Genomic DNA, 21355 nt, shown 5'->3' on the forward strand with positions numbered 1-21355 from the left:
ATCTGATTGTGTACAATAGGATTTTGAGCAAAGATTTTTACCATTAAATTATGCAAAAAGTGTGAGATGCAAAACATTTCAGAAACCATATGTATCAAATACGATACATTTGGCATTACAGGGTTAATATAATCAATAAATATTTTTTTTTTATAAAGACATTTTTGCCTCTTATCAAACTCTTTCCAATTCTGCGGCGTTTTCCAAAAACACCAAAACTATTCTGCTATAACTTTACCTTTTTACAGAAATCTTTTTTTTTCCTGGGTTTGCACAGGAAGGTAAAAATGACACCTCATGGGTGTTTAAAATGGAAGTAGGTTACATGCATTGGTACCAACCGACAGAGCGGTGAATTAACACCAGAGTCGAATGAAAACGCAATGTTTTAACAATTAGGGATGCATTCTAGTTCAGCCTGCTGGCGTTACTTTTTGCAACACAATAGGGGCATAATTTTCCACTTTTACAATATTTGAATAGTGTTCAAAATGCAAATAAGCCGAGTGAGTGAACCAGTATAAATCTGATACACTCCTGTCCTCTCCCAGCCTCCTGCAAACAGCAGTGAGTCTCTAAATGCTCTGTTTTCTCCTGCAGGTACTACCAGGCAGCCTAAGGAGGGAGAGGTCCCAGGCGTGGATTATAACTTTGTGACCGTTGACCGGTTTATGGAATTGGAGAAAAGCGGAGCTCTGCTGGAGAGCGGAACATATGAAGGTGAGGAATCGGTTTGGTCATGCTTAACGGGACAGAGGACTGTCCTTCTTTGTGACATTTCCAGAAGGTATGCTCGAGTATCAAAGGTTTTCTTTGTTTTGATGAGGGACATCAGTTCGGAGGTGTGCTTATCAATCCATGTCCATAAACGACCCCTAGTCTCTCAACTCTTTTAGCTCCTAGAGGGGAGAGAATGTCATTAGTCATGAAGGACACTCAAAGGAATCTGTAAATACTAAGCAGTGACACTCACAGCTTCCTGTTTCCTTTCTCATTGCCAACACCTTGAGCAGCAACAGCTTTTCCGTTTCCTAATCAAAACCTTCCCTTTCTGTCTCAGGTGGTCAGAAAGGCTCAGATTTTAGCTCCAGACGGCTTCCTTGGTCCACCTGACGACCTCCAACTCCTAGCAAAGCTCTGCCAATATACAGATAACGCTCCTCTCCTCCCACATGACTCTAGATTCAGTCTGCTGAAAAATTAAATTTCTGAAGCCCAGTTAAATGCTACCGCCAGAGGGGCTGTCAGATCCTCTCGGCGATGGAAGCCGTCTTCCACGGGGGGGAAGAGAGAGAGGCAGGGATTTATTTTAATTGATTTGCCATCACTCTGCATTTTATGTGTTTTAATGATTTAATAGCCAATTAGGTGTTGAATAAAGAGATAACGAATCAATTTTGAAGGGCTGGGTACTCAGAATAATTTGTTACAGCAGCAAAGATTTGTTAAAAGGAAGAATTTACAATAGACGAGCCTGGAGCTCATTGATTCACAGCTTCTTGTTGCGTTCTGCTCACTTCTAACCCACTTGTGTTTCTTTCAGAGACAAAATGTCCAGTGGGACAAAAGGCTTTTTTCTTTTTTTCCAGGGTTTTAACTTCAGTTCTGCATCATTTATTCCCCTCAACATCTCATGCTTTAATTCCTACACATTGCCTTTTCCTGCTTCCATTTAAAGCTGTGATAAAAGGGATTCATAGTTACGTCTCTGAAACCATCACTTGAAGTCAAGGATTTAATGCAACTATTTAGACCAATAACGGAAAAAAAAACTGTCAGATGTTATGCTTTAAAAAACTTTTTATCACTCTTCTATTTAGTCCAGTTCCGATCCCCATTTGGGTCACTTGACTCCTCCGAAACACGTCTGTGAGGCTACGTTCACACTGCAGCCTGAAGTGACCCAATTCCGATTTTTTTGCCCATATGTGACCTGTATCTGATCTTTTTATGACAGTCTGAACGACACAGATCGGATTTTTTCAAATGCGATCCAGGCCACTTGGATATGTGGTCCTGAATCCGATACGTATCTGATCTTTTCAAATGCAACCTGTGTCTGTACGGCCAGGTCGCATTCATCCGACCTACACGTCATTGATACTTGACAAATGTTACTAAATGTTACTAATCTGCGTCCTACTAAGCGGAGGCGGGAAAAACTAACAACCATGGCGGAAGATAACACAGAGAGCAGTCAATGGAGAGAAAGTGAGGTTGCTGACTTAATTCATATTTGGAAAGATAGCTCGATTCAGACCAAACTCGAAGGGTCTTACCGGAACCGGGGGATATCCCACCATTCCTGGCTTCGACTCCGCACCCACACGCTTCTCTGTACGGACGTTGCTATTACTGCCCCACAAAACGCCATTGCACGAAATCTGGCTCTCTTTCTTTTTGATCTTCTTAAAAAGATTTCGTTCGTAATGTGCCTGCTCCTGTTGGAGAAGAACTTAAAGAACGCAATATACGCTGCGGTATTACGAGTCATGTTTACTTCCGCAAACACTGAGGACGCTTGCTACATGTGACGTCATCGGGTCCTCGAGTGCGCATGCGGAACACTTCGGTTGAACGCTTTCAGTTCACACAGTAGATCACATACAAGTCGCATATATTTGGAAGTGTGAACGGACACGCAAAAAAAATCCGATTTCACAAAAAAATCGGAATTGAGCATTAAAGGAATAGTACACCCAAAACATGATTAGCCTTCATCTTCTACTCACCCCCATGCTGAACAACACTCTGGAGTACTTTTTTGATATCTCAAATGCATCTGGAGATCTGGGAGGCTTCTTGCTGTCTGCTGACATTCAAATAATGGAGGTCTATGGTGACCGAGACAGAAAGGTCCATAAAAGTCCACAAAAAACGTGTCAATATTCCTTCATAATGCTCGTCCAATGTATTCCAAGTGTCCTGAGTGGGTAGCGTCCATAATTTACTCGAAACGAAGTCATTTAGAATGTTTTTAGAGCATAAACAGTAGTGTATAGGATTTCCTGAAAGCGCGCACACGCGCGCTCACGACGCTACGGAAGCCGGCAGACCAAACCAGCGCATTCAGCTCGGCAAAGAACTCATGCTCTTCCTCAACACTGAAGTCCTCAGATATTTTTCTTTCGTTGTTTCTTTCTTTGCACAGGTAAACAGCACATTTCTTCTTCTACGCTTGCATTATTGGAAGAGCAGACGCTGAATGCGCACTTTCATCTGGTTTGATCTGCCGGCTTCCGTAGCGTCGTGAGCGCGCGTGTGCGCGCTTTCAGGAAATCCTATACACTACTGTTTATGCTCTAAAAACATTCTAAATGACTTCGTTTCGAGTAAATTCTGGACGCTACCCACTCAGGACACTTGGAATACATTGGACGAGCAGTATGGAGGAATATTGACACGTTTTTTGTGGACTTTTATGGACCTTTCTGTCTCGGTCACCATAGACCTCCATTATTTGAATGTCAGCAGACAGCAAGAAGCCTCCCAGATCTCCAGATGCATTTGAGATATCAAAAAAGTACTCCAGAGTGTTGTTCAGCATGGGGGTGAGTAGAAAATGAAGGCTAATCATGTTTTGGGTGTACTATTCCTTTAAGGCCTGCAGTGTGAACATAGCCTTAGATTCCTGGATCATTAATAATAACATGCCCCCCTTTTTTATTTTGAGCTATAAAACTTTACTTCATTATAGAGGAAAATGACAATTAAATATTTAAGTCATACGTATTCAAAGGGGGTAAATACTAGTGTTGCACTGATACCAGTATCGGGCGGGGCCCTGATCCAGCACTAAAATGATGGTATCGGTATCGGCGAGTACCAACAAATAGGGCACCCAGGGCTCGATGTTAACCATCGCCCGATCGCAAGTAGTTTTTATTGTTGGGAGAGTACAAATTTCATTGCACTTGCCCGGCGGGCAACTGTAGTTGAGTTAGCGTTAGCTTGCATGACCGGCTCCGTCATGCTGGTTTTCCTTCACTATGAGCGCCGCAAGCGTCACGTCACGTGACTAAGAAAACGTCACGGGATTGGCTGGGTGTTGGACGCCACAATCCATTGCTAATGTCTATGACCTGAAATAACCCTTCCCTTTTTACATTGAATTTAGACGCCGATTTTAAGACAGTGAAATAGAGCCAGTTGAATCCCAGGAGGCTGAAAATATTGAGTTTGAATTTTGAAAGGTTGAATTTTTTTATATGCAGATTTTTATAACACTGAAAAATTTAACTGAAAAATAAGTAGGGATGCACGATATAATCGGCCCCCTATCGGTATCGGCCTTAAAACTGAATATCGGACATCGGCCACCCCACCGATATTTAATCAGCTTCTGAATTTCTAAAGTCTAAAAAAATAAAAAATACTACTTCTTCTTCTTTCTCAAAAACTTCTTTTTTACAGACTTAAAAACTTCTAAAGACGAGGGAAAAAATATTGATACATTAAAATATCCCAATATCTTCATATGCTGATATATTGCCATTTAAAAACACCATATCAATCTCTTTTACTAATGAAATATTGCTATATGTCATCGTTATGCTACGAAATCCCCCAAAAATTCACGAAATTTAGCCATATTTTCATATGTTGATATATTGACGCGGTATCGATCTATTTTACTAACAAAATCTCACAAGAATTTGCTAAATATCACGAGTTTGTAACGGAACGATGAAATTTCACGAGATTTTGAAAGTAAGATAGATCGATACCACGTTTTTAAAAATCAATTTGATATCAGCATATGAAAATATATTTGAGTATATTATTTTTCAAAGTGTCAGAAATGGATAACAAAACTGCTATTTTCAATGACTACTTATTTTTGTCCAGCTTTAACATCGGTATCGATATCGGCTATCGGCTACATGAGTTTTAAAATATCGGAATATCGGCCAAAATCCCAATATCGTGCATCCCTAAAAATAAGTATTGAAAATGTAATCACTTTGAAATAATGACAATGAATTTTTTTTAGGTCCAAAATGTGTGCTGAATATATTTAAACACTGAAGCAATAAGTACAAACATACAACATTTAAATTTCAGTGCCATTTTTAATTCAAATCCCAGCGACACTGATTTACTTCCATAGAATTATCTCTGTAAAGTGCCTTGAGATGACGCTTTGTGAATTGGCGCTGTAGAAATAAAGTTGAATTGAATTGAAATTAACGCTGCAAATGCATATCTCTACTGGAAAAAATGGAGATCTATGTCATTTTTTCTTAAAATAAGTGAAGTTTTTATTGAATTGAGGAGGTAAGTGAGACACTTTGCCAATGGAACAATACGATTTACATTTAAAAGGTAATAATTTCAAGTGTATATTATCTAATTACCTTATTTTAAGAGTAAAAATCATCATTCCATTGACAAATCATCTTAGTAACCTAGTTAAATCGAGGGTAAATACACTTAATTTAAGACATTTTGACTTATTTCTAGATTGTTTTTGCAGTGTGGGGTTTTGCACAAATGAAGGATTTTTGATTCACCTTTATTTAACCTGGAAATAACTTTAGATTAGAGGTCCTGTGATGAGCTGCTGCTCTTTTTCGAAAGTTGAATGAAAAGTAACAGAATCAAAATTTTAAAAACCAGCTTTTCTCCAATCTACACCTTCTAGAGTATGCTCAAATATGTGCATACTAGTGGATGCTGTGCAGCTCTTTCTCCCCAGTTATCAACAAGCTTCAGGCTTAACTGTGGCTGAACATTTGACCTCTATTTAGGTTTAGCTTGGAGGTGATTGCTTCAAGTTTGCCCTATGTTTTTGTCTGTTCAGTATAACTTATTGTGTCCAAGTCGTAACCATATGTGTAAAATAATAAAAAAGGCTAACTTTATTTTTTTTTTATTCTTTATTTCGAACATGCAAGAGAAAAACAAAAACAACAATAAAACAATGTTTAAAAACATTGGAGAGAAAAACAACAAACAATGTACCCTTCTTTCCTAAATTAATATACCTCTATTACATGTGCGAAAAGGAGTAGGAAGAAGTAAAACTTATGTACTCCTACCCCTTTAATTCTTGTATTTCTTTAATTTACAATATTTATAATCATGTTGCTATATATATCCATTTAAATCCATACCTACCTACACATATACATACATAAATATGTATACACATATACCTTCATACATATATGCAAATAAACAAAACTTTCTACAATGCTTCTCTATACCTTTTGAAAATAATTTCTTTGTACATTTTTTTGAAAAGGAATATGTTTGGGCATTGCTTTAGGTTCTCATTTAGTTTGTTCCACAATTTAACTCCACAAATTGATAAACATAATCTTTTCCTTGTTGTTCTACATCTATTAGTCTTAAAATTTCCCTTTCCCCTTAAATCGTACTAGGGCTGCAACTAACGATTATTTTAAAAATCGATGAATCGGCCGATTATTTTTTCGATTAATCGATGAATCGGACAAAAAGTATTTTTTATATTAACCTCTTTATTCCAAAATAAACATTTTAGACAGAACAAACAAGCACACAAGTACAGGTTGCTCATTAACTGTACTGGTGCAATATGAAAAATAAATGTTTGTGTTAAAACTACGCAAACTTACATGAGAAATGTAGCTGTACATCCACAAAATATAGGCTACTTTGTTTCATAAAGCACACAAAAAGACATTTTTGTTTTTAAAAGCCCCTAAGGGGTTCAAACAATAGGCCCCCCCATTTCAACAAATGAGTTTTTTTTAGACTAGAAGAGTTCTGCCTTTTAAGACAGGAAAGTATAGCAGTTAAAGCTGCTACTTGAGAAAATACTGAACCATAGAGATAAAAATAGATCTGTGATTGAAATTATAAAATGTATTTGGAATAAAAATGAGAGAACTAGGGGTGCTAAAAAAACACATCCTCCAAAGACAGATATTTACATGGGAATGTGGCAGATAATTAATTGACATATTACTGATCTTGCTGGATTTTAATCTGCTTTACTTCCATAAATTGCAGGATCTTCTTTTCTTTATCTTTGCCAGAAGATTTAAACTTTAAAAGCCTTGCCCTCATAATTTGCAAGTTAATTTATTTATAAAGTAAATATAAACGCTGCTTAAGCTAATTCAAATGAAATTCAAAGTAAAATAAGTAGCCAACCTTATCACTGTCTGTAACCTACTAACACGGTAAGGAAAGCATCAGATGAGCTACCTGAGAAACTAACGTAACGTTTCCCCACTTTAAAATGAAACAAACATGGTGGTTCCATGCCATGTTAATTTGATTTGACAAAAGTTGCATGTTATGACTTTTTTCCCTTTACAAAGCGCAGGCTATTTTAATTATTGTGATCAATTTGTGCCGTCAATCCCGGCGCATGCACGCTTCATTTGCAGTCTGGTGCTGAGGGTAAACATCCTGCGGCTCTGACTGCAGCGCTGAGAGGGACAGAGAACGGGGTTAGGATGGGGGAGGCGCCCCACGGCAGAGTAGGAATGATACATGCTTTCACTTAAGAGTCTCCAAAAGCCGCCAGTGACACCGTAAAAAGTCACCAGATTTGTCGCTAGTCGCTTTTTTGAAAAATAGTCGCTGGAGGGGTCTGAAAAGTCGCTGAGTTGGCAACACTGCACCTGCGGCGCTGGCTCGCTCTGACGTATTTTTTTTTCTTCCCCCGTTTCAGTCAAGTGGCAGTGATGACGGCGGCGGCGGATGACGCATTAATCGCGCGACACAACTAATCGATGATGAAATTCGTTGCCAACGCTTTTAAAAGTCGATTTTTATCGATTTTATCGATTCGTTGTTGCAGCCCTAAATCGTACTAGGGGTGTAAATCATATCCATCATGGCGATTCGATTCAGTATCGATTTTTCTGACCCAACGATTCGATTATTTTCGATACTCAAGAATACACCACGATTCGATTCGATTCGATTAATCGATTTAAATTTTTTTTTAGCTACTTTTTATTATTATTATTATTTTTTTTACACCTTACAGGCTAAACAAAGTTTCAAGTTTGAAATAAATCAATGAAAGCTGTAATATCATTATGCATTTTCTTTAGAAACAACAGCAAATAACAGAAGTAGAAAAGTTGCATCAAAAAATACTGCAAAAATACTGCACAATATCAGTGTAATGAGTTCAATGCAATACCTCGGCTCCAGAGAAACTGTCCAACATATTTTTTTAGAATGTAATAAATATACTCAGGAAAGAGAGATGTTGCGTAGAGAGTTAGACAGGAATAAAAATAAACTACATATAAGGAAATTGTTTCAAAGGTCATCTGGGGATGTAGTTTTTGGTAGTATTTTTAATTTTCTAGAAAGAACGGGTATTTTAGGGAGAATATAATAGTTTGTCTGGTCCATACTCCATTCTGGAAGGTGGCGGTAATGCACCTATAAGTTGTTTGCCAACCGCCATTAAAAAAAAAGAAGAAGAAGGCTCCAGAGTGTTGCGTCACCGCCCCCTTGAGAGACGCTCCGCTGCTCCTCTCCCAGATTGTAGCTGATTGCAAACAGTGCACCAGACAGGAGGCCGGCTTGTTTTGTTTTTATGACCGAAATTGCGGAAAACAACTCGTGAAGTCTGACCCGCTAGATGAGCGAGGTGCGCGAGACCGCTGGGACCCTTTTTCCAGCTGAATCTCCGCCACTTTTGCCCCATTGTCCCTTCGTCGTCGGACTAAACTCGCCCCCACTTCCTCTCCGCCTCGGCCGTATCTAGACCCACAGCGTGTAGCCCAGACCACGCTTCAATACTGAGCATAATTTAAAAATGTCTGTGTGAAGCTTGCTGCAACAAACTGCTGTAAGAGTATAACCAGGAAGCGAGGTAGGAGGGCAAAATAGGTTTAGCGGCACCGCAGCACGGGAGGGAGAATTACGCCCAGGAGTAAATGGATAAAAATAGACCGGAGGAAAAAAACAAACATGAATCGATTATCTTGCGGACGCGTCGATGCATCGGATCGTCGGCTTTTGGATCGATGCATCGATACAAAACGATTATTATTTACACCCCTAAATCGTACCCTCCCTCCCTTTCAGAGAACGTCTTTTGTATATTCCCAGGCAATAGGCTATGTCTTACTTTGAACATGAATACTGCAATTTGGTTTTCTATTAAATCCTGGTATTTTAACTTTAGGTCTCTAGAATGACATTTCATGAGGCATCCGGGCTTATGATGTTCTTTGAGGACAGAAGCTACACGTGGCTGCGTGTGTGATGTAAGTTAGGAACTTTCTCTCTTGTCGGAGGCAAATATTCATCTCATCAGGTCTCAGGATTTGTGGGCTGTTAATCCCGACCATCCCTGTAATCTTCTCTCTATTCCTTCCAAAGGTGATGTTTTAGGATGTTTTTTTTTTCCAATGCACTGAGAGAAACTGGTGTTTTTTGTTTTGTTTTTTCTTTTACTCCCTTTAAATCCATCTGGCTTCTCTTGGTGTTTTCCTGCCGTCACTGCTGGCTGTGTTCCTAATTCCCAAGCATAAAAATAATCCCTGTGGATTTTCACACGTCGTCTTTTCATGTATGATCTTTCTACCAGGAGCAACGTGAAGCACGTAGTGCAGCTGAGCTGATAAGCTTTTTATTTTTTTTAAAACCTTCAACGAACTATTCCAGTCTGTGGCTGAAGCTGATTTTTGCAAACTGCTGGATTTCATAAGGCCTCCATAGCAATTATAGTGTTTGATTTTTTTTTCTTTCTAAAGAAAATCCTTTCTTTTAACTCTAGCCCTCATTTTTTAGTCTTAAGGAGAAAGTGTCATTTATAATGAATTCCTCTTGACAGAAAATGTCTTCATAAGGAGGGTCACAACCCTACTACAAGCTAAACTCGTCTTCTCTGTTCAAAGCTCTTAAAAGTTGTCCGTTTTATTTAACTGATTAAATATTGTTAACAGAAACAATTAAAACAAAAGGCTTTTTACTGCTGATGTATTAATTTACTCTGAAAATCCTGCCTGTAGGTATGGGTCACTTAACAGTAAATAGATTGATGTTTTTGCTCCACATCCGATTCTGCTGTTGCCATGACATTATCGAGGCTAACTGAGGCCAGGTTCATATTTTTCCCATAATCAGATAGATATCTAATGCTTTTTAAAAGGCTGTTTCCTCTGTGTCACTGATTAAAGGTTCATGCAATGAGTACCTACTTACATGTGGTCAGGTCTTTAACATGCAGCTTCCTGTTTCTAGAACAGCAGAGACTTTCAAAATAGATACATTTTAGGTAGATTTGATAGAAATACATACATACATACATATAGCCGTATATATATATATATATATATATATATATATATATATATATATATATATATATATATATATATAAACACTTAGTTTCATACATAAATACTTTCTTTCAAACAGCCATACATACATACAGCTATATATACATACATACATATATACAGCCATACAGGCAGGCATACATACATACATATATACAGGCATACATACATACATACATATATACAGGCATACGTACATATATACAGGCATACATACATATATATACAGGCATACGTACATACATACATACATATATACAGGCATACATACATACATACATACATACATACATACATACATACATACATACATACATACATACATACATATATACACACATACACTCACCGGCCACTTTATTAGGTACCCCATGCTAGTAACGGGGTTGGACCCCCTTTTGCCTTCAGAACTGCCTCAATTCTTCGTGGCATAGATTCAACAAGGTGCTGGAAGCATTCCTCAGGGAGTTTGGTCCATATTGACATGATGGCATCACACAGTTGCCGCAGATTTGTCGGCTGCACATCCATGATGCGAATCTCCCGTTCCACCACATCACAAAGATGCTCTATTGGATTGAGATCTGGTGACTGTGGAGGCCATTTGAGTACAGTGAACTCAGTAGCTACGTTTACATGCGCAAAATTTCCCCGATCCGATCCAAACCTTGGTTGATCGGAAATTCAAAATCTCCGTTTACATGGACACTAAATGAAATGATCCGATCATGACGTGTGTATACATGTACCAAGCGTTGGATCAGATTAAATCTTTTAAGCATGCGCAGAACTTCCTGCCAAACTTGGCAGTTCTGTCTGCGTCTGGTTTTTGGGAGACCTGACAAACGATGCGCTCGGAGCGAGCGGAAAGAAAAAAGGAGAAAGGAGGAAAAAAGCGCTTGGCAGCGAAATGTCCGAGAGAAAATGTAGAGAATGAGCGATTGAACCGGTGTGGGAGAGCGAGTGGGCTGTGGAGAGGAAGAAGAGGAAGAGGAGGAGGATAAATTCCTGCTTCCTGCAGCTTTAAATGAACTTGAGTGTATAAGTCGGCGTTCCTAGACTCCTCCCGCCATGTTGTTCACAACAAGAGCGAGAGCGACCGGTGGTTTCCTGTTGTTGACAAGGCGGAAAAACGTCACGCTGATGTCGCACACATGCGCAGTGAAGATTATTTTACTCTTAAGATCCGAATGGGTGTTTAGATGGACGCCAATCGGAATGGCGATCGGCAAAAACCACCTCTCTCTTTCGGAATTAAATTTAGATCCGATCGGACCGAATTGGATTAGAATCTTCAGTCTGACATGTTTACATGAAACATTTTTGATCTTATCAGGCCTTCAATCCGATTAGTTGTGTCCATGTAAACGTAGCTAGTGTCATGTTCAAGCGACCAGTCTGAGATGATTCCAGCTTTATGACATGGCGCATTATCCTGCTGAAAGTAGCCATCAGAAGTTGGGTACATTGTGGTCATAAAGGGATGGACATGGTCAGCAACAATTCTCAGGTAGGCTGTGGTGTTGCAACGATGCTCAATTGGTACCAAGGGGCCCAAAGAGTACCAAGAAAATATTCCCCACACCATGACACCACCACCACCAGCCTGAACCGTTGATACAAGGCAGGATGGATCCATGCTTTCATGTTGTAAACGCCAAATTCTGACCCTACCATCCGAATGTCGCAGCAGAAATCGAGACTCATCAGACCAGGCAACGTTTTTCCAATCTTCTATTGTCCAATTTCGATGAGCTTGTGCAAATTGTAGCCTCAGTTTCCTGTTCTTAGCTGAAAGGAGTGGCACCCGGTGTGATCTTCTGCTGCTGTAGCCCATCTGCCTCAAAGTTCCACGTACTGTGCGTTCAGAGATGCTCTTCTGCCCACCTTGGTTGTAACGGGTGGTTATTTGAGTCACTGTTGCCCTTCTATCAGCTCGAACCAGTCTGGCCATTCTCCTCTGACCTCTGGCATCAACAAGGCATTTCCGCCCACAGAACTGCCGCTCACTGGATGTTTTTTCTTTTTCGGACCATTCTCTGTAAACCCTAGAGATGGTTGTGCGTGAAAATCCCAGTAGATCAGCAGTTTCTGAAATACTCAGACCAGCCCTTCTGGCACCAACAATCATGCCACGTTCAAAGTCACTCAAATCACCTTTCTTCCCCATACTGATGCTCGCTTTGAACTGCAGGAGATTGTCTTGACCATGTCTACATGCCTAAATGCACTGAGTTGCCGCCATGTGATTGGCTGCTTAGAAATTAAGTGTTAACGAGCAGTTGGACAGGTGTACCTAATAAAGTGGCCGGTGAGTGTACATGCATACAGGCATACATGCATGCCTGCATGCATACATACATACATACATGCATACATACATACATACATACATACATGCATATATACAGGCATACATACATGCATACATGCATGCATGCATGCATACATACATACATACATGCATACATGCACACATACATGCATACATATATACATGCATACATACAGGCTTACATACATGGATAGATGGATGGAATCGGTAAACACTCCCGAGTTCACCGCAGGTCTTGTTTCTGTCAACAAGTATTTACAAACTTGGTCAATCTGAGCCATCCTATTAGTTCTCTGTGAAAAGCACAAATGTTAGGGTTATCTCTAATAATTGGTTATATTTCCATTAATTATAGTGATTTTGCTATCACAGTAAAAACAACAAAAAAACTTTAGAAGTGTGTATAATACCTTAAAGTTGAACAGCCGTTATAGGCATCTGGATCTAGAAAAGTAGACATTGGTTGGATCCATATTTACAAAAGGAAGGAAAGACATTAGAAGCATTGAATTTTACAGATGTAGAATTTTGTAGCATCCTGATTTGTAGCAATAAGGAGCACTGAAGCTTCAACACCACGACTGCAAATGTAGCTTTAGCTGTTATCACTACCCACAATCCATCACTCTAATGAAGATCTGTCTGTGACTCCGTACCAGGAAGGACCCAGTAACTCTACCTCTATTCACCTGTTTATAATCGTTAGTTAATATTTTATATTTTACTTTTGCATATATGTACTCTGCTCAATACACTACCTTTGCTTTATTTTAATCTTTTCATTTTTTTATGAGATGTATTTTTGTATTACTGTATTACTCAGCTTGTAATAAAGTATTTCTAAACATTCTAATTGTTAAAATATGATATTAGAACATTACTATGTTTGTGTTTATTCTGATTTTCTGTTTACATTTTAGAAAGCAACAGAAGATCCAACATCAGATGTTTAAAGTGATTTATAAATGTCCCTCTAACCAATTTTTTTGTTTAGCAGAACCACTGAGGGACTGGTTTTAGCAGCAGTTTTAGTTTACTTATGGAAAATCTGTGGTGGGGAAAAAAAATATAAAAAGATTTTCAGGTCTTTGGGAAGAGAAAAAAAGCCCGCAGCATCACAGATCGGTTATCGTACGGTCGGAAGCCTCTTCTTATCAACGGTTGTTTGAGGCTCTGCTACTAAAAATAAATGAAATTATTTTAGCACTTATAAAACTCTTATACCAGAAGAGCCAATAAATGCCTTAAAATGACTTAAAGGTGCAAACTGAAGCTTTAAATATGAAAAAGAATCAAGATCCCTCTAAGAAAAGTTTTTCAAAGTGAGTGATGGAGGCTTACAGAGGTATGGACAGCGGCCAGTGTTCAAATTGAATCGTAGTAACGATGTAAAATCAACTTAGAGGACTGTGGAAGGGTTTGTTTAGTCGGTGCCAATTCCAAAACTGCAGCTCCTACAGGGACAGTGGGTACTTGGCTCTGACCAAAGACCAACACTCACAGAGAAATGCTTGTTATTCAGTCCAAGCTTATCTGAAGCCCAATGTTCAATGCCAGGAACATTTGAACACGTCTGGTAAGTGATTGATGTGGAGAGCATAGAATCAAATTGTTTGGCAAGGAATTAAGTGGTCGGAGAACTGTTTGCAGGTCAGAGTGTTTGTGTTTGAGTATGCAGCCATCGCTGTCGTTGTATATGATATATTTCAAGAGGATTTTTAAATCTGTTTTATTTTTAGGTTATTTGACAAGGAATGTTCCTCCAGATGAGAAATTAAGCTATCAACCTACATGCAAGCTCTGTTCTCTTTTATATTTTAACTCCATTTTCTGTTTTATCTAAAATAAAAAGGTCATTTAAAAAAAAGCCTGTCCTCTTATTGCCACCCACTGGGATTGACACAAAATGAAATTCATGGCCGCTATCAAAAAAACAGTCTTTGGAGACCAATTTGGGCTAGTAGTGAATTTAAACATGCTACACTAGTCCAGTAGTTGGTTTAAGACCCAACATGTTCAGCTTCTTATCTCTGTTGCCCATTTGGGATTTTGCTCACAGCTGTGGTTCAGAAGGTTTTCATTTTATGGCGTCTTTCAAAGCAAAAGCTGTCCCCAGTTTTCCTTTGGCCTTGCAAATTATCATAATTAGGTCTGAATCAGTAGGAAATTCTCCCTGCAAGATAAAAGATCTGTTTTCTGGTATTTACAAGAAAAACAAATATAAGTTCTTGTTTTTATTTCAATAGAAAAAACAATTATTACAATTACACCCTAAATGAGCAGAAATGTTGATTTTTGCACTCATGAAGTCGAAAATATTAGGTTTTAAGATTTTAAAACATGTTAACTACTACATTAGGCATTGTTAGCCATCTTTAAAGCATTCAAATTTAGTTTACGTCCGAATGTCCGCCCTAACCCCTAAATCCCTGCAGTGGGAAAGAAGTATTCAACCATTCACTTCAGGTAAATAAACAGAGATTGATGGATTTTACTCAGTTGGCACTTTATTTTTATCATTGCAAAGAGAAAACAGTTCATCTTAAGGCCCTTATCATAGGGTAATCAGCCCTGTTCTGCCTGGGCAGCGTTCATTCCGCTTACTTACAATAATGGAAAGTTGTCAGAGTCAAAACAAATTACACACACTTTGGTTAAACAGTAACATTTTATGAATAAACCTTGAGAAAGAATCTGTTTAATTCTTGTATAAAAACACCCTCACAAAGGGGAATTGTGTGGCCTTGCAGGTGAAACAGGCTGATTGAAAACTTTTATAGCAAGTAAATAGCATAAATTAATATATGAAATAAGAGAAACTAAATTTTCCGACCAAAATCCCTCAATCAATATAGAGCGTGGACTAGATAGTGAACTCAGATAACTGACCGTTGGGACAGATGATCACTACTTTTCGCTCCCCGTCGGTCACGTGACTCTGCCTCCCTGCACTGTGCCTGAATGGTAAAACTTATATAGCACCTGTATTCAAGTTAGGAGACTTGACCAAAGCGCTTTACACTACATTCACCCATTCACGCACACACTGATGGTGGCAAGCTACACTGTAGCCACAGCTGCCCTGGGGCTCACTGACAGAAGCGGGGCTGGCCTACACTGGCGCCACCGGGCTCTCTGACCACCATCAGTAGACAATCTAGGTGAAGTGTCTTGCCCAAGGACACAACGACACTGAAAGTCGGAGTCGGGGCTTGAACCGTCAATCCTTCGACTTCAGGGCAAACTCCTACATCCAACGCCACTGTCGCCCCAAAACCATCTTATTTGTCGCCGCTGTCGGGTAGTGACGGCCTATGGCGACAGCGGGCCGCCATGACAACAAATCCCACGATTCTTTTTGAGGAGGGTGTTAGATTCAAAATATTGTGAGTTCATTTTTCTTATTTCATATAGGACAAAAATGAATCTGAAGCACAAAAGGATTTTGCTTTTCCTGCAGGAATGAGAAAGGCTTTTATTCACAGAGCAGAAAACAGATGGGTGGGTTTTATGACCCTAGAATGACCAACTGGCTGAATGGAACTCACACAACAGTGTGACTTCCTCATGACCTACTGGATGCAGGTCATAAACGTTTATGACCCTCCTGACTGAATCACAGGACAGAAATGTAGCATCTTATTTCTTCAATGTTTCATATGCCCACACAATAATTTTATAATTGTCATTCAATAACTCTAACAGAGGGCTCTCCCAACAAAGCATTCTAGGATATATCTGCTCCTCTAGTGACTATGGATGATCACTACTTTTCAAGGTGCATTGTGGGAAATTTGAGTCCGATACTTTTTCATCCAGTAGACATTCACTCATCTAAAATGGCGTAACCACTAGGTAAAGCCCTATAGAGGGATTAGGGCTGACATTAGGGCACTACCTCACACTTTCAGATTGATTGATGGATTTTAGTTTTTATTGATGAGAATATGAAGATATATACCCATACGTTTCTGGGTTGTTTTTTTTTTTTTGTATTAAACCTTTTCAAACTTATCAGAAAATATTTTTAGCACCAGCTCTACACCTAATAACTTCATTACCAGAAATGCTAACTCAGCTAACTGCTAATACAAGATGATAAAAGTAATTAATCTTTATAACTCTGTAATCATCTCGTCTTTTTTATTAAATATTAGTAAAACCCTGTTTAATAACGAATGCTGTCCATCGCATTAATGACGCCAGCTCTGCTTCTGATTTCAAATGGCCATAAGAAAAAGAATAAAAAAGTAAAACCTGTTTTTCTAATGTCTTTTTAAAGTGTAAAGATATTTTTTTGTGGGTAAATCAGACATTGGCCACAAGTCTTTAATCAGTGCATTTATCTTATGAAAGATGATTGAGTTTTTCTTACAAATAATATAAAAAAAATAAAATGGAGTTTTTCAAAATCGTGCCACATTGGAGCACTTTAACATATTTGCGAAGAAAAAACTTATTCCCATGATGAAATAATATTCTCTGACATTGAAAAAATAGAAATTAGCATGAAACAACCTCTAAGGTTATTTTTAAAATTTATATAAGGTCAGATTAGGAAAAATGCTAGAAGTCCTCTAAGGTTTAGGTTGTAAATTTAGGAGATGGTGTCCTGGATAATTTCCAGAGTGTAAATGGAAGATTCTGGCTCCTGACCTGCATCAAAAGGACATTTGAACAGTGCAGACTCACAGCAGCCATGTTGCAGCTTCTGCCTCTCCGTCTCCAGGGGTTTTTTTTTCCAATAAGAAGAGTCGATGTACCTCAATTAAAATATCCAGATGTACATTTTATAAATTTACTACTGCAGTTTTAAAAGACATCAGGGATTTTTGTCACATAATTTTCTTAATTTATAAAGCTTCTGGACCTATTTCATCCAATTTGAACCTTAAAAATGTCAAAGAACATCAGTGTTTGAGATTTATGCTTTTTAGTTGAAAATTTTATTCAATTTTCTTGAAAAACTGATAACTTTTCTACATTAGCAGTTATGTGTAAATTGCAAATATGTCGGAAAAAATCTACTAGTTTTATTTTTTTTACCAGTTTATAGTCAATTTGCTCCTCTGTCGTCACATTTAGGGTCAGCAGAATGCAGATTTTAATCCATAGTTCTGAATTTCTTTTCTCCTCTTCTTATTTCTGCGTTGCAGACAACTTTTACGGAACCCCAAAGCCTCCAGCTGAGCCCAGCGCTCTGCTGCTAAATGTAACGGACCAGCTGCTGCCGGGCGCCAGACCCAGCTCCGAGGGCAAAAGAAAGCGGAACAAGTCAGTCAGCAACATGGAGAAAGCCAGCATCGAGCCCCCTGAGGAGGAGGAGGAGGAAAAGCCCATCGTCAATGGCAACGGCGTCGCCGTCACTCCAGGTAAGAACCCCTTCAGCGAAGGACGACCCGGCATTGTCACACCGGCCAGACCGAGGTCCTGAATCAGTTTAAAGTTAGATGCTCAGCTTCCTCAAAGGTGGTTGCTTAGCAACAGTAAAGCGCCTCCTTCGTACGAGTTTCTGTAAATATAAAATTGCTTTAATTTTTTTTTACGGAATCGTTTTATTCACTTAATAATGACATGAATTTACTGCCTGAATAATTACATTTGTAGTAAAAACATCAGATCCAACCTGAGCCTGCAGGCCTGGTACAGGGCAAAAACTGACACTAGCTCATGTTTATATATTTATAGAAATGGCTAAAACACTTTCACATGGTGTTTTATGCACACGCCTTTAAAATGAGCTATTTAAAATGCTTTAAAATTTCTGAAATATGTAAAAAAAAAAAAATCACAAATAATTTCTGGAATAATGAATTTTTGAACTTTTAGCATCATGCCAAAATCATATTTCCACATAGCACGTGGCCCAATAAAACCTTTGTAGAAAAAACATATTTAGTCCACATTTGCTTAAGTTAAAGTCAAGATGTGGATCTATGAAGTCTTAACCTGACTCCACCAGATGGATATGCGGCGCAAATCCATCTGGAAACCTTCCGTTGAAGTCATTTTGGGAAGGGGCGAAAATACTGGTTAGCCGATTGGCCTATGTTGGTGATAGACGGGCCAAATAAACTAATCAGATCAATGAAGCATATGACGTACTAACAGCCAGGCTACTCTTGCCGAAACCAGTCGGGAGAAGGGCAAAAACATCTTTTCCTCTGAGAAAAGCCTCCAGAGCAGTGTTTTGCTCTTCTTTCAGTGAACAAATACTCTGTAATTCCGATAAAACCTGCTCGATAGCCACGCTAGTTTCATCGGCTGAAGCCGCCATGTTCTTTAGACTGAACTGTCGCGCTTCTCGTTGCGTCACACCTCAACCCGCCTCAAAGCCAACGCTGATTGGACGTTCGTTTGGTGAACGGCTCCAAATTTTCTTCAACGGAGAGTCTCCAGACTGATCTGCGAGTGAAATCTTGAAAGCTCGCGAGATCAGGGTGGTCTCACGAGGCTAGCACGACTTTACTCTATTGGGTTTCATGTTTTTTTTGGAGTGTTTATTTTGAAAATATTTTTCATTTTTTCTTTGTTTAATCACCTATAAATCAGACATGGTGACATTTAAAATAGTGGTTCCACCTGAAATAATATTCCTCAATGCCTTTCTGTTATACAAATAAAAACAATAGTATTTCCAATTTATAGTTTGCAGCTGTAGTTGCTATAATTAACATATGTTATTTTAGGCGGAATTTGCTCCTAAGGGGTTAAGTAAGTCTCTACTCCATCTCTAAGAATCAGGAGATAAAGGCAGCTGCTTTGACATTTAGCAAATAGAAAACAGTGATAAAAATTTTAAACTGTTCAAAATCCTTGTTTTATCTGTATATTTGGCAGCGATGAACTTGGTCGCTGCAAATATCAATCCTGAATGACTCTGATTGGTATCTGGGTTTAACAGTTCTACTCTGGACATATGAAGCCTGAATGAAAAGTGCCTTTAAGTTTTTATTAAAAAGCTCTTTAAGCTATCAGCCGACGCACAGTTACTATTACATAGAACAGGATGTTCTGGCTGCTATGATGATAATCAATGGCTTTAATGGGAGCAGACCTTAAGAGACTCACTGTTGATGCCGGAGGTTTTTAATCAGCAGATGATACCTGATGGTTTCCCCTAATATAGACACACAATCATACCTTGAATCATCAGAACTTGATCAACGGAGATTCAGACGCTTTTAAATGCAGGGAAGGCCTCCGAGTGCATCCCTTGATCACATGAACGGGGCTCATAAAAGGCACCATTATGGACTTTTATTTTTCTTATTTCAAATCTCCAACCACTCTGTGGTCCTGTGACTTTCTAAGGAGGCTTTTATAACCTAGGGAAAGTGTTGGAGCACAGAGGCAGTACACAAAAATCAACATGATCAGCTGATGCTTTCAACAGTCTGCAGAAATACGTCTCTACTTTAGAGCGCAAAGTGGTTTGGAAGAAAAGGACGGCCGATCAAAGGATGAAATTTTGGATTTCTCACCATAATGAGCTGAAACACGGTACGGTTATTTATGTCATCCTCAAACGAGTTGTTAGGAATTAAGAATAATTATGTCCAAACATTTATAAAAGTTGCAGCATGCTCAACAATACAGATCTAAAAGCCATTTGTTTTAAGGACAGAAACAAACTGCTGCTAAAAACTATAAAAAGATTATTTAGATTAAAACATTTTGTTTAAAACCCTTAAAGTTAAACTTTTAAAACTATAGATTTGTAATTTTACCAGATATTCCTCTCTGTTACTAAATAAGATCAAAATCTAAATGCACGAGTGTAAAAAAAACTTATTTAAATTGTTTAGAATCAGTATATATATATGGGGTAGTTAATGTGGGATTTTTTAACCCTTTGAAGCCTGAATTGATATGCATTTACGTATAAAAAGACATTTTGTGCCTGTTTTTCCCATTCAATGAGATGCCAAATTAAAATCTTAATATTACTAAATAAATAGAAATGAAGGTGAAGTATATTTTATAACATAATGAGTATTTTTACTCTTAAAATAAGATAATTAGATAATATCCACTTGGAACAAGACAACGCCATTGTTTTTTCTTATTTTAGATGTAAATTGCCTTATGCCATTGGCAAAGTGTATCACTTAACTGCTTAATTCAAGAAATAAATGCTCTTTTTTAAAGAAAAATAAACGTACTTAGATTTCAATGTTTTGCAGTGTATGGCGGCTATTTGCTACACTGCAAAAAGTTGCTGAAAATGAGTAAAAATTTCTTAAAATAAGTCTATTTAACCTTAATATGAGTAGGAAAATAGGATGATTTTCCAATGGAATGAGCATTTTTAACCCTTAAAATAAGATAATTAGATGTTATTCACTTGTAGTAAGAGACTGCAGTTCTTTTTTTTTTTTTTTTTAAATGTATATTGTCACGTTCCAATGGTAAAGTGTCTCACTTACCTACTCAATAAAAAAAAGCTCTTATTTTAAAGGCATACTATGCAACATTTTCCAGTTAATTAATGTGTTCCATAACGTTTTGGATGATTAAATGAGTCGTTTCAGGTCAAACAAAGGTTTTCTCGGCCGCCCTGGTGGTCTGTAGGGGAATTACCGCACTTGCAATTGCAGGAGCCCTCGGCATCGTGAGAGTCGGTCTTGCTTTACGGCGAGAACTACAATCTTTGTTGTTTAGACACATGCATAAAAAATAATATATGAAAACATGGACTAAGATAATTCAC

General features: G+C 38.4%; 1 protein-coding gene across 1 annotated transcript in view; it reads left to right on the top strand.

The window, feature by feature from the left end:
- Positions 1-600: 600 nt before the first annotated feature.
- LOC119791157 (membrane-associated guanylate kinase, WW and PDZ domain-containing protein 2-like) overlaps positions 601-21355 on the top strand; it is a 172715-nt gene continuing 151960 nt past the window's right edge. Inside the window, exons 1-2 of the mRNA XM_038297085.1 lie at positions 601-720; positions 17799-18014. Coding sequence (XP_038153013.1) covers positions 672-720; positions 17799-18014 — 265 coding nt within the window. The 5' untranslated portion in view covers positions 601-671. The remainder of the gene's footprint in view (positions 721-17798; positions 18015-21355) is intronic.

The sequence above is a fragment of the Cyprinodon tularosa genome, unplaced genomic scaffold (genome assembly GCF_016077235.1).
Source record: "Cyprinodon tularosa strain WSP-4 unplaced genomic scaffold, ASM1607723v1 ctg381, whole genome shotgun sequence".
In the NCBI taxonomy this organism is placed as follows: domain Eukaryota; kingdom Metazoa; phylum Chordata; class Actinopteri; order Cyprinodontiformes; family Cyprinodontidae; genus Cyprinodon; species Cyprinodon tularosa.